This window comes from Perognathus longimembris, chromosome 14, assembly GCF_023159225.1.
Source record: "Perognathus longimembris pacificus isolate PPM17 chromosome 14, ASM2315922v1, whole genome shotgun sequence".
Classification (NCBI taxonomy): domain Eukaryota; kingdom Metazoa; phylum Chordata; class Mammalia; order Rodentia; family Heteromyidae; genus Perognathus; species Perognathus longimembris.
In genome coordinates this window covers 37157657-37177342 of record NC_063174.1, presented here as the reverse complement: position 1 = coordinate 37177342, position 19686 = coordinate 37157657, and the positions used below count along the sequence as shown (strand labels likewise).

At 42.9% G+C, this 19686-nt stretch overlaps 1 protein-coding gene across 2 annotated transcripts in view; it reads right to left on the bottom strand.

The window, feature by feature from the left end:
• The window catches only part of Exd2 (exonuclease 3'-5' domain containing 2), a 39636-nt gene extending 21595 nt beyond the window's left edge, over window positions 1-18041 (bottom strand). The window contains exons 1-2 of one of the 2 annotated variants that reach the window (XM_048362242.1): window positions 17978-18041; window positions 8019-8412 (exon numbers count right to left, since the gene is read on the bottom strand). In XM_048362242.1, the coding sequence (XP_048218199.1) occupies window positions 8019-8366 (348 nt within the window). In that variant the 5' untranslated portion in view covers window positions 8367-8412; window positions 17978-18041. The remainder of the gene's footprint in view (window positions 1-8018; window positions 8413-17977) is intronic. The other variant, XM_048362241.1, reaches the window with a different exon arrangement.
• Window positions 18042-19686: the final 1645 nt, after the last annotated feature.

Genomic DNA, 19686 nt, shown 5'->3' with positions numbered 1-19686 from the left:
CAATAGCTACTCAGAAAAAGCTGGAAATGTGTTGTAGCTTAAGTGGTAGAGTGCCAGCCCCCAGGCCTGAGTTCAAGTCTCAGGATTGAAGGGGGGGGGGGAAACTAAAGCAAAAAGAGCAAGGGTGCTAGAGTTCTCAAGAGGTAGAGCATTTGTCTAGCAAGCACTAAGGCAGTGATTTCAAACTCTTAGTACCCTTTGAAAAAAGGCATGCCAGTTTTGTCTCTATTGGCATCTATTTTGAGTTCAGCTAAGGTCATAAAAACTTAAAAGATGGACTGAATGGGTAGCTCAAGTGGTAGAATGCCAGCCAAGTGAGTGAGAGTCCCCAAGTTCAAACTTTAGTATTCAAAAAAGAAAAAAGAAGGGGATGAGGGGGATTAAAAAGACTTCCAAGAGCTAGGCACAAGATGGAAGCTGGTGGCTCACACCTGTAATCCTAGCTACTCGGGAGGCTGAGATCTAAGGATCATGGGTTAAAGCCAGCCTGGGCAGGAAAATCCATAAAACTCATCTCCAAGTAACCACCAGAAAACCAGAAGTGGCGCTGTGGCTCAAAGTGGTAGAGCACTAGCCTTGAGTGAAAAAACTCATGGACAGCACCCAAGGCCTTGTGTTCTGCTTCATGACTGACAAAAAAAAAAAAAAAAAAAAAAAGAGCTAGGCATTGTGGCTGCCTGTATTAACTAGCTACTACTCAGGAGACTGAGATCTGAGGATAGTGGTTTGAAGTCAGCCTTGGCAGAAAAGTCCTTGAGACTCTTATCTCCAATTAAACAGCAAGAAAGGCAGGGATAGAGGTGTAGCTGAAGTAGCAGAGCACCAATCAGCCTTGAGCAGAAAAAGCCAAGCAAGAGTGTCAAATCCTGAGTTCAAGTCCCAGCACTAGCACAAGGAGAGAGAGAGAGAGAGAGAGAGAGAGAGAGAGAGAGAGAGAGAGAGCGAGCAAGAGCACAGCGTTGAAGGAAACTGGACTACCTATTTCTGTTCTTTTAACAATTCATCTTGATGCGGCCAAATTAACTTTTTTTTTAATCAGTGAGTAATTTCTGACTTCTGTAATAAAGGCTGAATATCCCTTACTGGTTGGCACATAATGTTTTGGATTTCTTGTTTTGGAATATTTACATATACTGAAGTGCCAGACTTTGAAGTCAGGCCCCACTTTACCATGTGAACCCCACTTTACCACGTGAACCTGAGATAAGCAGGCCCTGTGAGCAGACCCAGGATAAGCCCATTAGGGCCCAGTCGGTCTAGAACTCTAACCGCTGGGAATGCTTAACTCTGACCACCCCTGGGGTGCCTCGAACCCTGAGCCAATCAGATTTGTACCTGTGTCCTAATCTTGCTTGCTTGAACACCTGATTGTTGTAACTTTGTTCTTTGCCTTTATAAGCCCTGTGTAATCACAGCTCGGGGCTCCCTCCTAACCTCCGCTGTGGCGGTGGGTAGGACGAGGCCCGAGTTGCAGCTTGCTTAAATAAAGCCTTGCCTTGCTTTTGCATTTCGGAATGTCTGAGTCTCCATGGTCTTCTTGGTGGTGGTCTTGCGACTTGGCACAACAATACAATGCAATATCTTAGGGATGGAACCCAACTCTTAATAGAAAACTCATTTTTAAATTTATCTTATGCAAACCAGTGGCTCATGTCAGTAATTCTAGATACTTAGGAGGATGAGATCTGAGGATGGTGGCTCAATAGCCTAGGCATGAAAGTCTGTGAGACTCTTATGTCCAATTAACCACTAGAAAAACAGAAGTAGTGCTGTGGCTCAAAGTGGTAGACCCTAGCCTGAATGAAAATGCTCAAGGATAGCGCCAAGCCCTGAGTTCCAGCCACATGACTGACTAACACACACACACACACACACACACACACACACACACACACACAAATATACATATTACACACACAGTGGAAGATAATTTTATATAATTTTTAACACAACTATATTGTAACTGCAACTCATCATGTGGAATCAGGTGTGGAATTGTCTACTTGTGGCATCATGTCAGCACTAAACAAAACTCGAATTTTGGAGCATTTCAATTTTTAGATTATCAGACCAGGGATGCTCAATCTGTATCAGCTCTGTAAAAAAACAAAAAATGAACATCTCTACTTCTATTTTTTTTTTTTGCCAGTCCTGGGCCTTGGACTCAGGGCCTGAGCACTGTCCCTGGCCTCTTCTTGCTCAAGGCTAGCACTCTGCCACTTGAGCCACAGCGCCCCCTCTGGCCGTTTTCCATATATGTGGTGCTGGGGAATCGAACTGAGAGCTTCATGTGTAGGAGGCAATAGGCCATACTCCCAGCCTCTCTACTTCTATTTTTATAATAGAGTTTTATCAGCACATAGTAATTGTTCGGAGGCATTTCATTGTGGTATTTCTATACATGCATACAAAGTACCCCAATCAAACTCACCCTTTACATCACTCTCCCTCATCCTCCTTCTCTCCTTCTTAAAACAATTTCAACAGGTTTTACTGTTCTATTTTCATACGCACATATAAAGTACTTGGACTATATTCAGCCTTCTTCATCCTTCCTACTGGACCTTCTGCTTCGTGCTGGCACCCACCTCCAAAAAGCCTGTTGGATTTTTCTTGTTGTTGTTGTTGTTTGTCAGTTATAGGGTTGAACTCAGGGCCTGGAAGCTGTCCCTGAACTTTTTCACTCAAGGGTAGCACTCTACCACTTTGAGCCACAATGCTAATTCCAGTTTTCTGGTAGCTAACTGGAAATGAGTTTCACAGACTTTTCTGCTGAGGCTGGCTTTGAACTGCCATCCTAAGATCTCAGCCTCCTGAGTAAGATTACAAGCATGAGCCACCAGTGCCTGGCTCAAAAAGCCTGTTTACATTCCTGCCATTTAGTTTTTCTTTAATGTATACTAATTACAAAGGGGTTTTACTATGGTATTTCACATGTTTGTATTGAAGAGGTAAAGCAAACCCCATTTTCAGGCAGCCCCTGTTTTGATGTCTGTTTAAACTATGAGTAACCCAGTCCACCAATTATCCCAGCTAGCAGGACAAGCTTATTAGGGCCCAGCTGGTCAGGAAACTTCCTGCTTAACTCTAACAGCCTGGGAATGCTTAACTCTAACCGCCCCGCAATACCTCGAGCCCTGAGCCAATCAGATTTGTACCCGTATCCTAATCTTGCTTGAACACCTGATTGCTGTAGCTTTGGGTTTTTGCCTTTATAAGCTCTGTGAAATCTCAGCTCAGGGCCTTCCTCCTAACCCCCGCTTTGTCGGTGGGTAGGACGAGGCACGAATTGCAGCTCGCCTGAATAAAGCCTTGCTTTTGCATTTCGGAACGTCTGGCTCTCGGTGGTCTTCTTGGGGGTCTTCTCGCGACATGGGCATAACAGTATACTATAATATAAATCAACCTCCTCAATTGCTCTTTTTCTTTGTCTCCCACACCTTCCCTTGTACATCAGCTTTTAGTGAGATTCCTTATGCTATCTGTATACATAGACACAATGTGTCTATGTTAATATTATTCATCTTCCATCATTCTCTTTTCCTCTTGCCCCCAAAGTCCCAGTTTTAATAACACAATAAATACATACACATATGTGTGTGTTTAAGTATTATATGTCCATGTAGATGTGTATCTTTTAGGTCTAGAATCCACAAATAGATGAAAACATGATATTTAGCCTTTTGAGATTGGCTTTATATCACTCAACATGATGGTCCCCTAGATCCACTCATGTTCCTACAAATGATATAATTTCATTTTTATTTACAGCTAAGTCATATTCTATGGTACATATATGACACACTTTCCTTATCCACTCATCAGCTGTCAAGTACCTTAGCTGACTCACAGTTTGGCTACTGGGACCAGTGCTGCAATGAACCTAGGTGTGTAGGAATCTCTCGTGGATATTGGTTTACACTGCTGTGGACATATGCCCACAAGTGTTACTTCTAATATGTAGCACTTCTAATTTGGTACAAAGCTTACTTGTAAACTTTTCAGATTGGATCCTTCTGAACATCTGTACAGTCAGGTCTTATTATCTAAAATGCATTAAACAAATATAGAGATAAAATGAGATCTCCCTGCTTCCATCCTAGAACCTCAAACATGCTAGGCAAGCACTCTACCACTAAGCTATATCCCCCAGCCCATGAGTTGTATTGTTTTTTATTAACCTACATTGGTTGTACAAAGAGGGTTTCATTGGGACATTTCTACACATACATACAAGTTACCCCATCAACCTCACCCCTCCTATAGTGATTGACTTACATCATCTAGGGCTGCATAGGTGCACTCATTCCATGATGTCACACAACAACAAAACTGTCTAATGAACCATTTCTCAGAATATATGCTCATTGTTTGGTGACACATGACTGTGTTTATGTAGATTTATAAATCATATCTGTACATACTTTTTGGTACTAGAAACTGAACCCAGAGCACTTTACCATTGTTTCTTGTACACAAAAGTAACAGTTTTAAGTGAATGACAGGATCAACAATTATAGATAAAAACTTCCAACACTCTTCCGCTCCAGTGATTAATTTCAAGAACAGTGGGTTAGTGAGCCAGTGAATCATTCATTTTAATTTGAATATTCTTAAAAATTGATTGCTGAGGGCTGGGAATGCGGCTTAGTGGTGGAGTGCTTGCCTAGCATGCATGAAGCCCTGGGTTCAATTCCTTAGCACCACATAAACAGAAAAAGCCAGGAGTGGCGCTGTGGCTCAAGTGGTAGAGTGCTAGCCTTGAGCAAAAGAAGCTCAGGGACAGTTCCCAGGCCCTAGGACTGGCACAAAAAAAAAAGTGAGAGTTGAGGACAAGGTGGCAGTGGCTTGGGCCTATGATACCAGATCATGGTTTGAGACAAGTGGGGCGAGAAGTTCTCAAAACTCCATCTCAACCAATACCTGGGTGTCCTGTCATCCTATCTACGTGAAAAGTGTAATAGGAGGATCAAAGTCCAGGCTTATCTAGGCAAAAATACAAGATCCAATCTGAAAAATAACTAAAGCCCAAAGGCCTAAAGGCATGGTTCAAGTGGTAGAGGCACCTGCCTAACAAGCATGAGGCCCAGAGACAAACCCTAGTACCACCCAGAAAAATAAAATGAAATAAAACTGAAATCTGATCTCTGGCATGGCCCATGATTCCATGAACAACCCCATGATGGCAGCAGAGAGTAAAGAACAACATGAGACCATCTTCTGGGCTGAAACAGGTTGACTTAATGAACATCATTAGTCTGTTTACACAGTTAACTACAGTTTTTGCCAAGAATGAGATTTTCCTGTTCAAGTGACAGAATTAAAAAGTCCAATGTGGTTGCAGAAATAATAATAAGATTGGGAAAGAGTAAGGAGACATAATCAGGGACTTAAGAGAGATGTTAGAGTATTAAGTCCTTCAGAACCTGTAATTAAGACATCTGGATTTTATTCCAAGGGTGGGGAACCTTTTCTCTGCCAAGGGCCATTTTGATGCTTATAACACCATTCTCAGGCCCTATGAAATTATCAATATAGGTAGACAGGCCACAGGCAGCCAACCAAAAAACATATATGAGCCAGGGTCTTAATCCTAGCTACTTAGGAGGCTGAGATCTGAGGACTGCAATTTAAAACTAGCCCCGGCAGGAAATCAAGTCTACATTTTTTGGGGGGAGGGGGAAAGGGGAATGACCTTTACTTAACTCAATCTTAGCTCAGGCTGGTATTGAATTCATTATCCTCTTGTTTTGTCCTCATCACCTTGTTGATTAGCAGCATGAGTAACCAAGACTGGTATATACTTCAATCATTATACTATCTGCACTGGTCCATAAGCATGTAATTATGCAGATAGCCTGCTGAAAAGACCACAAAGGAGTCAGGCAAGTCCATAGGCACTTTTGTTTTTCTTTTCACACAGGGTCTCATTAGGGAGCCCAGAATGGTCTGGAACCCAGAATTCTCATCTCAGTCTCCTAAATGCTGAAGTTACAGGTATATACCACCATGCCCAGCCTCAAAAAGATACTTAACATCTCCATCTCTGCCTCCAGAAACAATAATGAATGGTTCCTAAAACATGGCAGAATCCTCATTTTGTAGATGTTATTTGTCTATCACTATAATGATCACGGGTAACTCAGGGGAGTCTGGAAACTCATACCTTTATCTCGTAGTATGCTGTGAGGACCACTTCTTTGAATTGAAATACAGTTTACCAAATTATAACTTCTTGTTTATGTCTTTCTGCAAAAGTATTTGTTGTTGCTTTTGCCAGTCATGGGGGCTTGGGACTCAGGGTCTGACTACTGTCCCTGGCTTCTTTTTGCTCAAGGCTGGCGCTCTACCACTTGAGCCACAGCGCCACTTTGGGCTTTTTCTGCTTATGTGGTACTGAGGAATTGAACCCAGGACTTCATGCATGCTAGGCAAACACTCTACCACTAAGCCACATTGCCAGCCCTCTTTTTTTTCTTAAGGCTAGTAGTGGGACTTGAACTCAGAGTCTCTCACACTTTTTTTTTTTTTTTTTTTTGCCAGTCCTGGGGCTTGATCAGGGCCTGAACACTGTCCCAGGCTGCTTTTTGCTCAAGGCTAGCACTCTGCCAACGTGAGCCACAGCGCCACTTCTGGCCTTTTCTATATATGTGGTGCTGAGGAATCGGACCTAGGGCTTCATGTATACGAGGCAAGCACTCTACTACTAGGCCATATTCCCAGCCGGGTCTCTCACTCTTGCTAGGCTTTTTTACTCAAAGCTGACATTCTACCACTTGAGCCACACCTCCATTTCTAGCTTTTTGCTGGTTAATTACAGATAAGAATCTCACAGATTTTTCTGCCTAGCCTGGCTTTGAACCTTAATCCTCAGATCTCAGCCTCCTAAGTAGCTAGGATTACAAGCATGACCTGCCAGGAGCTGGCTTAAAACTTATTTTTACATTTTATTTTATTTTTTCCTACCCGTAAATAGTATTTCCCTATCTAGAATATTGGGGAAATTGAATGGGATGACATAAGCAAAACAGCAGTGTCTACTAAATGATACTTCTACATGTCTAAGTATCTAAATAATATTTCAAATATTTGCTATTACCTTCTAAGTTCTAATTTGAATAATTTCCATTTAGCTAGCTTCTCTGTGGCATCTTTATGAAAGGCTATTAAACGTATTAATAGGAACTGGTATTTAATGAGCACTTGCTACATGTTAAAATTGTGTCAAAGCCTTCATAGGGCGTCATCTGCTTGAATCCTTAAGAGAGTCACTGAAGATTAGCACCGTTACATTCCTATCACAAACACCCAAAATGAGACACAGAGGCTAATAGCTGTCCAGGTTCACAGAATCAGGGGTAAAAGTGGAACTCAGTGTCATCTGGCTGATTTTAGTATCATGGCTGTTAAGGGTTCCCCTGTCCTGAAAAGGGCTCCAGCTTCATCTGCTAAAATTAATTGGAAACAACAACAACAACAAGAAAAGAGCAAGCCGGGGGCTGGGGATATGGCCTAGTGGCAAGAGCTCTTGCCTCGTATACTTGAAGCCCTGGGTTCAATTCCCCAGCACCACATATACAGAAAATGGCCAGAAGTGGCGCTGTGACTCAAGTGGCAGAGTGCTAGCCTTGAGCAAAAAGAAGCCAGGGACAGTGCTCAGGCCCTGAGTCCAAGGCCCAGGACTGGCAAAAAAAAAAAAAAAAAAAAAAGAAAAGAGCAAGCCAATTCTACTTGCATTTCATTCTCTACTTGATGATCCATGGCCCCTACTCAGGAATTCTTTTTCTTTTAGCCAGTCCTGGGCCTTGAGCTCAGGGTCTGAGCACTGTCCCTGACTTCTTTTTGCTTAAGGCTAGCCCTCTGCCAACTTGAGCCACAGTACCACTTCTGGCTGTTTTCTATATATGTGGTGCTGAAGAATCGAACATAGGGCTTCATGTATACAAGGCAAACACTCTTGCCACTAGGCCATATTCCCAGCCCCTCAGGAATTATTTTTTAATCTTTACTTTTTAACTTACCCACTCACAGTCAAATCCAAGTACTGGAAAATCTTCTAACTCGCTCCGAAGCAAGGGTTCAATCTGATCCCACTCTGCCTCCTGAGACACAGTCACAACCTTTGCCTGGAGGATCTTCTCCTCCCACGAGGCTCTGGAGGGTCTCTGGGTACCCGAAGACAGCTGGTTCTCTCCAGGAGGGGGGTGATCGCTCCCTCCTGCCACAGGCTGTGGCTGTAGCTGCAGCTGGACCATTGGGTTCACCTTACTCCTCCGGCGCTGGAGTCCTTTCCATAGGACAAATCCCCCCACTGCTATTCCCAGAAGTGTGGTTGCTGTCAAAGCTACTAAGTTCTGTCTAGACATCTTCAACTCTTGACTGCTTCAGAAAGCATTTCACTAATCCTTCCAGCTGAAAAACAAATGGCAAAAATATATTAAAGTACAGAATATAAAGCTATGCATAAATAACTTTCCTTAAACACTTTCATTTATAATCTCTGAGTCCACAAACTAAAACAATTGCTGCAAATTTCCACGTGAAATAGCAATATTTTATTATTTTCATGTTTGTATTTTCATATTCCATCTCTTTCTTCATCCCTGCCTCCACAAATTCCCCTGCCATCTGATAGCTGTCCAGAGCTTTCTGAATTACCTGAACCCTATCAATCATAACCGAAGATGCAATCAGATCCCCCAGAGACACACAAGAAACAAACCACACATCATTTGGTAGCACCAATATTCTTTTTCAATACTCATTTTTGTGTATGTGTGCCAGTCCTAGGGCTTGAACTCAGGGCCTGGGTGCTATCCTTAAGCTTTTTTTTTTCCTTTTTGCCAGCTGACCTCAGGGCCTCGGCACTGCCCCTGAGCTTCTTTTACTCAAGGCTAACACTCTACCACTTGAGCCACAGCAAGACTTCCAGCCTTTTCTGTTTATGTGGTACTGAGGAATTGAACCCAGGGCTTCATGAATGCTAGGCAAGCACTCTACCACTAAGCCACATTCCCAGCGCTCTTTTGCACTCAAGTCTAGCACTCCAACATTTGAGCCACAACTCCACTTCTAGAGTTGTTTAGTTTTTCTAGTGGTGGGCTGGCTTGAGCTGTGATCCAAAGATGTCCTGAGTAGGTGGTGGCAGGAGACACCAGCACCTGGCAGCACCACTATGACTATTACCATTATTTATGGTACTGCAGTTGAACTTAAGGCCTCTCACTTGTTAGGCAAGTGTTTATGTCCTTTAAAGCAATGTTACTTGGCTTTGTTTATATATTTCTATTTTAATTATGTAATTATATTACTGTTATAATATATATTTATATCTTAAAACCCTTTGTAAGTTTCCTTGTCTATTTTCTCCTTGTTTTTTCAGAGAAAATTTATTATTTTATTAATGTTGCCAAAGTTATGAATCAAATAGCAATTATATTAATTTTTTTGTCAGTGTTGTGGGGCTTAATCTTAGGGCCTGGGCTCTGTCCTTGAACCTCTCCAGATGAGTCCTCTACCACTTGAGTTACATGCCACTGCCAGTTTTTGAGTGGTTAATTGGAGATAAGAGTCTCATGGGGACTTTTCTTTCTAGGCTGGCTTCCAACTGCAGTCCTCAGATCTCAGCTTCCTGGGTAACTAGGATCACAGGCATGAGCCACCAGTGCCTGGCTTATATTAATGTGTTATGGGGGTGGGGGAAGAATATGCTAGATTTCCACCTTCGATTGCTAATTTATTAGTGAATGAACTTTTTTTTTTGGCCAGTCCTGGGGCTTGGACTCAGGGCCTGAGCATTGTCCCTGGCTTCCTTTTTGCTCAAGGCTAGCACTCTGCCACTTGAGCCACAGCGCCTCTTCTGGCCGTTTTCTAGATATGTGGTGCTGGAGAATCGAACTCAGGGCTTCATGTATACGAGGCAAGCTCTCTTGCCACTAGGCCATATTCCCAGCCCGTGAATGAACTTTTTAACATGAGAGTTTTTCAGGGCATTTACTTTTTTTTCCCCTGCTAGTCCAGGGAGCTTGATCTTAGATACTGTCCCTGGGTTTTCATGCTCCAGGCTAGCACTCAACCACTTGAACCACAACTCCACTTTCAGATTTTTGCTGTTTAACTGGGGATAAAAGTCTCACAGACTTTCTTTCCTGGATTTGAACTGTCATCGTCAGCTCATAGCCTCCTAAGTACTTAGGATTGAAGGCATGAACCACCAGTGCCCAGCTAGGGCATTTGCATTTTAAACCTTTCAACTCCCATCAGTTTAACAAAAATTTTGCTTCTTGATTTAAAGAAAAAAAAATCTTGCCAGGAATTGTACAGTACACATGTTATCCTAGTAGCTGGGAGGTGAAGGCAGGCGGATCCCAAGTTAAAGACCAGCCTGGGCTAAACAGCAAGACAGTGTCTCAAAACACCAAAACTTGAGGATTGAAGGTGAAGCTTAGTGGCAAAGTAATGTCTGGGTTTGACCCCTAGTACTGCAAGCAGACAGACAGGCAGGCAGGCAGGTAGGCAGACAGACAGACAAGACAGATATCAATCTTAGCCACAAGTAAATTTGAGAGGAAATTGTTTCACTCTTCTGGAAAGTATGGGCAGTGAGGAGTGGGAGAAATGGACTTGAATAAATAGCACCCCGTGGTTCCAGAAGCCTCTGTGGTTCTCCATAGAAACCAATTTAGTTACTGTAGGAGAAAGCAGGGCAATACAAAAAAAAAAAAAAAAAAGGAAGATGGAATGAGATAAAGAAAAAAGGGTGGCACTCAGAGAGACATCTAAGATGCCTAAAGCTCCAAACTGCACATCACAGGGCCGGGAAATCTGCAACAGTCCCTTTAAACAGTCTTAGAACAGGTGCTCCCTCCACATAACTTTTGTTACCTCCACTGAGAGAGAACAAATGCAAATTACCATTTATGTATTACATGTTTAAAACAAGAAATAGTGCATGTCACTTGGCCAGTGGGAGGGATAACCCTAGGAGCAACTGCTCTGTACAAGATAAGCGGGCCAGGAAAGGTCAGGTACAGACAACAGGCATGTTCACAAGAGCTGGAAGATCTGACCTGTACATGAAATGTCCCCAGTGTTAAATGTTAGCAATTTATAGTTTCTTAAAATACTGTGCCAGTCCAACAAAAACACTCAAGGTGCTGGGCTACCCATCTGTGGGCTCTGGCCTAAAACCTAGACAGCCAAAAGACAGCAATCTGCTTCCCTGTCTATATGCCCCATCTCTGACGGCTCAGAGGCATCTACTGAATGTGTTTTGTCACAATTTAAGCTTTCAGCAACAAATCTGAATACACAAGTTCATGTTTATAACAATCCTGCATTATAGTCAAGTACACAGAAATATTCAGCTACCGGAGAGGAAAACTGGAAAACCAACAATTATTATCATAAAAACCACAACTGGTGGCATAATAGAGATGTGGTTCTAAAGCAGCTTGCTTTATTCTAGAAGCTGTGCTATGTAACTCCCATGTACTTTTTCCAGCACTCTTACTGAAAGAGGAAAACAGGCATAATGAGATTAAGTAACTTGCATAAAGAGACATCTGGCGAAAACACTCTGAGAAGATATAAAAAGACTTCTTTATCCCACTCTAAACAACATGAATGCCAGAATAAGCTGGGGGGCAAGGCTCAAGTGGTAAGAGTGTCTACTTAGCAAAGCCTGGGCCAGAGACACAGAAAGAAAGGCAGGGGCATTTCCCTGCACCCAGAGCTTCAACACCTTCCCAGCGCTGTTCCAGGGTTTGCCTCAATTCTAGTACTACCAAAAGGTGAAAACACAGCTGGGGATGTGGCTCAGTGGTAAAGTACTTGTCCAGTCTATGTGAGGTCCTGGCTTTAAATCCAACACCATGTAAAAATAAATACATAAATACATTTTAATTCAATACAAAGTTAAACTGGCAAAGAAAAAGGAAGAAATGAAATCTTGATTCCAGCACAATCATGAGGTACCAGAAATGGAGGAAAGAACACACAGAACTCATACCAGGGTCAGGACTGGGCTACATCACGGATGTGGGAACAGAAGTCTAAGCTCAGGCCCGGAATACACTAGGACTATCTCCATGTACAGGTACCCCAAACTATCCACACCATGTCCATGTAAGCCACCTGCCCTTGGCTGAGACTATGAACAGACCCTTATGAGAAAACAGACCTCAAGTCTACACTTGGGGCAGGTACTGAATCCAAATTTCTATCATCTTCACAAAACAAAATATTAGAGTCAAGAGACTAAATTAAAAGTTATTTCAAACTGGTGAATCCTGTTGGAACCAGGCAGTTGTCACAGAATTGGTTGGTACAGTGCCTTCTTAGCAAGTATAAGGCTTGAAGTTCAGCCTCAGATAGATAGATAGATAGATAGAGAGAGAGAGAGAGAGAGAGAGAGAGAGGTATTCTAGCACAGATTCAAGCACAGAGAAACATGTAAGACTTCCATTGAAGGCCAGATCCTATAAAGAAGCCCACAAATGAATTCAAACCAAACAAAACTAGAAAAGTCCAGGGATGGATGTTTATTTGTGTGGTACTAGGGATCGTATTTAGGACCTCTCACTTGGTAGGGAGGTGTTCTACCACTTCAGCCATGCCTGTAGCTCCTAACAAAATTCTAAAATCAGTAAAAAATGTTCATAAAGCCACCAAGCAAAACTAAATATACTCAGGACTGAAAGGGCCTTTAAAGAAAGAATATTCAATCCAGGTGCCAGTGGCTCACACCTATAATCTTGGCTACTTAGGAGGCTGAGATATGAGGATCATGGTTCAAAGCAAGCCTGCGCAGGAAAGTCCATGAGACTCTTATCTTTAATTAACAACCAGAAAACCAGAAGTGGCTCTGTGGCACAAAGTGGTAGAGTGCTAGCCTTGAGCAAAAGAGCTTAGGGGCCCTGAGTTCAAACCCCATGACCAATTAAAAACAAAAAACAATGAAACAGAGCAGATATACAGAGAATGAACTGGAAAAAAGTTTCAGGATCCAAGAAAGAAAGATTGGGGTACATGAAGGGGATCAGATTTAGCATAGTTTTTGAAGTCAACCTGGATTAACTAAACTTATCCACAGAGAGACTTACAGAATATGTTCCTAGTGACTGTGTTCATAATAGCCAGAAACAAAACCAGCCCAGGTATGGCCCATCCCTACAATAAACCTATTCAGCACCAATGAGGGATGAATGAACGTATATCAAATGCCTTCAGGCTGAGTGAAAGAAGCCAAATACAATATTTATATAAAATTCTACAACAGCCAAACTACTCCTTGGTGGGAAAATATCTGAACAGCAGTTTCCTCTGGAGGAGGAGGAAGGTGCGGGGCAGACATTGCAGTTGAGCTGTGAGGAAGCTGTACCTCCAAAACCTAGGGAAGGGCATTTCAGGAATGAGGAACTTTCTGGAATGGTGGTGAAGATCAACATCTTGATAGGTGCTTGGGTAACACGGGATACATCTGTCAAAAATCAGGAGAAAGGATGCCTGTAATACCAGCACTTGGAAGGATGAGGCAGGAGGGTTGCAAGTTGGAGGCCAGCCTGGGTTACACAGCAAGATCCTAAGAGGTATTCTGTTTTTCTCCAGCTTGCACAACTGATGAACAAGTGACTGTGGTTTATCTCTTGTGTTTCCTACCAGAATGCAAGTCCCATGAGGACAGGGAACTTAAATTGGCTCCTTCACCACTGTACCCCAATGACTGACAATGAGGTGACCGAACTCCACAAGTATCCACTAAATGAAGAAAACTCGATTTGAGTTATTTATGTGTTAATACTTTAATGATCAATGTTCCTGATTGAATCATCGGGTAATAACATTCTGCTAATTCAAATGAAACATGATTCCCGCCCCCCATCATAGATCCAAACACATAGTTTAAAACAGGGTTTAAATCCTGCCAAAGGATTGCTCAGGGATTCAAACCTTTTAGTGTCTCAACATTTCCCATGAGTGAAATAATTCGGGATTCTTATTAAAAAGTTTGGGGGGCTGGGAATGTAGCTTAGCAGTAGAGTGCTTGCCTAGCATGCATGAAGCCCTGGGTTCAATTCCTCAGCACCACATAAACAGAAAAGGCCAGAAGTGGTGCTGTGGCTCAAGAGGTAGAGTGCTAGCAAAAAGAGGCAGAGTGCTTGAACAAAATGAAGCCAGGGACAGTGCTCAGACCCTAAGTCTCAAACCCCAGGACTGGAAAAAAAAAAAAAAGTTTTTGGCTGGGTTCATTGAAACATGACTGCCTTTGACCGATCTACATAGCAAGTTTATGCCTCAAGAAAAAAACAGCAAAAAAAAAAAAAATGTTTTGTCAGGCACTGGTGGCTTACATATGTAATCCGATCTACCAGGGAGGATGAGGATGGAGGCAAGGCAAGCCCAGGCAAAAAGTTCACCAAGTCACCATCTCAACAGAAAAATATAGGCATGGCAATTTACACCTGTTATCTCAGCTACAGCAGAAAATCTAAATAGGAGGGCCAAATTTCAAGCTAGCTTAGGCAAAAAGAGAGACCCGTCATTTCAAAAATAACCAGGACAAAGGACCAGAGAGTGACTCAAGTGGTGAAGTATCTCTGTGTAGCAAGTGTGAAGCCCTGAGTTCAAACCCCGATGCTGCCACCAAAAAACATTTTTTTATGCAACAATCGGAAACGATTATCAATTGTTGCCTAAGGGCACTATGATTATGAACAACCTATTTTTCATTTTTAAAATTATTTGTAAGTATAAAATTTGATACCACATAGTCATAATAGTTAAATATAAGTTATTTTAGAGACACGCAATTAAATATTCCAAGTTGACACAACATACAATCATATTTGTGGACTAAATCATGTCTTAATAAATTAAACAATTATGTTACAAGAATTCACAGAATAATATAAGGTGTAATAATAACAAAGACTTTGAGTAAAACATTCTGGGTCCAAACCCAACTTCGGCCACTTGCTAATTATATGAACTTGTGCAATTTACTGAACTTTTTTATACCACTATTTCATACCACTGAAGTTCTGCAGACCACAGAACTATTAAAGGAAAGAAAAAAGAATCAGACACTTAAAATAGAGAGTCAAGTTTAGCCCTTAAATCCAAGTAAAGAATTCTCTATTTTACTGATAGACCATGACTTCATTTCTGCCTAGATACTTGCAGGATCTTGAAAGCTACTTTTGTCTGAAAGTTCCATGCATTCTATACAAATTGCTTTCACATAGCCAGGTATGATAGCTCACTTCTGTAATCCCAGCTACTCAGGAGGCTGAGACTGGGGAAACTGTGGCTCAAGACTATCCCAGGCAAAAAATTTACAACATCCTATTTCAGTGAATAAAAAACTGGGTGTAAATGCCAGCCTTTGAGGGACAGAGGGGGACTGAGTGTGCAGCTACCATCCCAGCTACTTGGGAACCAAAAATAGGAGTACGGACCAGTATATGCATGAAATGTCATAATGAAATCTCCCCTTATAGCAAAGAAAGAGAAAGAGAGGAAGGAAAGAAGGAAAGGAGGGAGGGAGGGAGGGAGGGAGGGAGGGAGGGAGGGAGGAAGGAAGGAAGGAAGGAAGGAAGGAAGGAAGGAAGGAAGGAAGGAAGGAAGGAAGGAAGGAAATAAGCAAAGCAAGAGCTCAAGTCAGCCCCGGGGGGAAAAAGTGAGGCCTTACTCAAAAAAATAAAAAGGGCTGGGAATGTGGCTTAGTGGTAGAGTGCTTGTCTAGCATTCATGAAGCCTTGGGTTCGATTCCTCAGTACCACATAAACAGAAAAAGCTGGAAGTGGCGCTGTGACTCAAGTGGTAGAACGCTGGCCTTGAGCAAAAGAAGCTCATTGACAGTGCCCAGGCCCTGAGGACTGGCAAAAAAAATCAAATAGGTTAGAAGCAAGGTTCAAGTGATAGAATCCACGTCTAGCAAATGCAAGGTCTTGAATTCAAACCCCAATACCACCATGTGCGCACGTGTGTGTGCGCGCACACTCACACGACTGAAACTACCAGACCGCTAAAGGAGCTCAGATGAAACGGCAATATACACAATGCACTATTCAGAAGTTTGGCATCAACTGCACAAAGGCATCCATCCTTAAGAAACACACAGCACACATAGGCGTGTACAAGGCTGTTCTTGGTGCAGTGTGTCCAACGCTGGAACAAACTGCAAATAACCTATGGAATTCCATTCTATGAAAGGTTAACATGCTATGGAACTAGGTCAGTCTATATAAAGACAAACAAAAAGTTTCAAGACCCATTTTTAAGCATAAAACATCAAGTTGCGGAATATGTACCACATGGTGTATTTGTAAAAAAAAAAAATGCATTTACAAAATTTAACGAGGGCCAGAAGTTTGGCCTAGTGGTAGATTGTTTGCCTAGCACGCATGAAGCCCTGGGTTTGATTCCTCCATACCACACATACAGAAAAAGCTGGAAGTGGTGCTTAGGGGCAGTGCGTAGGACTTGAGTTCAAGCCCCAGGACTGGCAAAAAAAAAAAAAAAAAAGAATTAAATGAAGTCTTTGCAAACATTTGTTCATGTACACACTTGTCAATAAATGTAAAGAGAAATAAGTAAAACTAAAGTGCAATCCAAACTGCTAACAGGTCTTTGGAGTGGAGGGACTGGTAAAGAGGATGAGAGTGAGAGTGAGAGTGAGTGTGTGTGTAAGAGGATGTCTTGCTTATATAATGTTTACATGGCTTTTTACAAGATTATATAGAGATGTGTTCATATAAAGATATGCGTAAGCACATGCAGGAGCATATATACCTATATACATGCACACATACATATGATACATATAGTAATATTTACAGAGAAGTGTTTTTAGTTGTATTTGAAGGGGTTAGGTGGAGGAAAAAGAATCATGGTGAATACTGAATGACAAGAAAGTAAAGAGATCCTGTCTGTGACGGGGGTTTTAGGTATTAGTGGGAGCCAGGGGAGAGAATGGAGAGTGGGGGAGGGTGGATATGGTTAAAATACTTTATGTATGTGTGTGAAGCTTGTTGAGATTGGTTTGGGAAGGAGGGGAAGATGAGGGAGAGTGATGGGGTGGGTAGTCCGATGAAGACGTATTGTATGCATAAGTGGACATTTCAAAATGAAAGCCTGGGTACAACTAATTGATGCTAACAAATACAGGGAAATTAGTTGCTTGGAGCATAACTAAAATGAACATTTAAAAAATGCATTTTCAACACAAGCCCTACTTGGCTAAATTTAATCATTTCTTCCATTTAACCTTTCTTCTCCAACACTTTCTAATGTAGATATTTATCAACACGTTGTACTTGCAATCCCTTCTATTATAATACAGTTTTTTAAGGTGCGGTTTTGTGTTTCCAATGAGATATTTGAAAGAGAAGAAGGAAGGCAGGCTATAGAAGGGGACATCAAAAGCGATCAAGTCTTGGGGTTGTTTGCATTTTGACGCGCAGATGTCAGCTTGGTAGCCATGTCTAGGATTCTCCTTTGGATCAGAAGGGAGAGAGTGGCCGGCGGGGCCCAGGCGGCGGGGCCGGGGCGGCGGGTGCGAGTGGCCAGGGGACCGGGTCCCAAGAACAGAACCGTGGGAAGGGCCGCGGCAGCCCGGGACTACCGTCGCGGGCTCCCGCGTGGCTGACTGCGTGGGAAAGCCTCGAGGGGACGCTCCTAGAGAGAGAGGCAGGGCGAGGGGACGGACGCGCGGACAGAGGACCGGGTGCAGGGCCCTCACGGCGCCCCCACTAAGGGCGGCCGCCCGCCCAGGTGTGCCCAGAGGCCGCGCCCGAGGGCGGAGAGGGGGGCCGGACAGACGCGCTTGGGAACAGCCAGGGCCCATCAGTGGGCGCCCCCTCTCCGCGCACTGTGGTACCCCAGCATCAGCACCCTTCTCCATCCGCACTGGAAACACCCTCGGCTCCGCACACAATCCCAGCGAAAGCTTCTCCCACCTCCGAGCTCCACTTACCTACAGCCTCCGACCCGACCGGCGCACCTGCGGCACGGCACGCTGAAACGCTGGAACCACCGCCACCCGCCTGCGCGCGCACACACCCGGATCCACTAGAGCCGTAACCACTTCCGGGCCAGAGGCTGGTCAGAAAGACGTGATACCTCCTGGAGTGTGGAGATGGGAGGCGCCATCTTGTACGGAAGCCCTTGGGGCAGCTGTTGCTTCTCCAGTTTCTTCATGGTTGAACAAAGGGTCTATGAAAATGGGAAAAGCTGGAAGTCTCCTCAGAATAGTGGTGTTATTGTTTCTGCGATGGTATTTTTTATGGGTTTTGGAAAAAAAAAATTGGCTTTGAAGGAGGAAGCCTATAGAGGCTTCACAAATGCAATGTAAAATTTTTTAATCTTGGGTCTGGGAATGTGGCTTAGCAGTAGAGTGCTTGCCTAGCATGCAGGAAGCCCTGGGTACGATTCCTCAGCACCACATAAACAGAAAAGGCCAAAAAAGTGGCGCTGTGGCTCAAGAGGTAGAGTGCTAGCCTTGAGCAAAAGAAGCCAGGGACAGTGCTCAGATGAGTTCAAGCACCAGGACTGGCACCAAAAAGAAAAAATAAAATAAATTAAATTCTTTTCAATCTTTATTAGCTAGGTAGCATTTTTGCTACAACATTACTTTTCTTAATTGTGAAATGATGATAGTACATAGGAGAGACCATGTGTTTAAATAATAACTAATATATTCCTCATTACCAGTATATATCATGCTATAGTCATCAACAATGTATGCCATCTTTTATAATAATCACAATGTCATCTGTTTATATATTAAATTCTTTTGCTCAGTAGTTACAACTGTTCTATGTGAGGCAAGTAATGTGTGCTGTATGCTATTCCTTTTCATGGAATATGTGAATCCTTGCAAGTGGATTAGCTCAGGTATTTTGTTATTTTGTTATAGTGATAAGAAATTGTCTAACACACACGAATGTGTACACGCAGACAGATTTTGTTGTTTTTAATTGCATACTGGCCAATCAGGAAACTTTAGAGTTTGAATTGTACTATGTTGGGCTCCACATTTCTCAAATGAAATTTATCAAGCCCAACAGATTTTTACTCATGCTACAAACTAGCTCTTCCTCCTGTTTATGCTGCATATCTTGTACCTCTCTCCACAGTTCATCTAGTTACTAAAGCTTGAACCCTGTGAAATGTCCTAGAGTGCTGCTTCTCCCTCATTTTGTATTATTATTGCTAGTTGACAGGGTTTTGCTATGTATGTAGCCCAGGTTGGCCTTGAATTTGTTATTTTCTTGCCTCAGCCTTCTGAGTGCTAAGATTATACATGTACAACTATACCCTCCTGTCATCCTTTTGCATACCATCTGAACAAAAACTATGCTGGTTATGAAGAAATTGTTTCTCAGTTTCAGACCCAGCCTTCTACAGTCTGCTCCAAGGGGCTGGATCGGGATTCCCTGAAGTCTATGTTTTTCCTTTGCTGGCCTTGGCTCTCTGTTAGGTTCTGCCAATAGTGGGAGATCAGAAGGCAGAATGGAGAAAGGATTTGCGCCTGCCTGTTTGCTTCCTGTTTCTGTTGATATCACCCAGGCAACAGCTCTCCATGCCAGCTGCAGCATGGGTTCAAGCTCTGGATCTCTCTGCACACTCAGAGCAAGCCTCATCACTTTCCCCCAGAGGAGCTAGCACCTGCCAGCCACAACC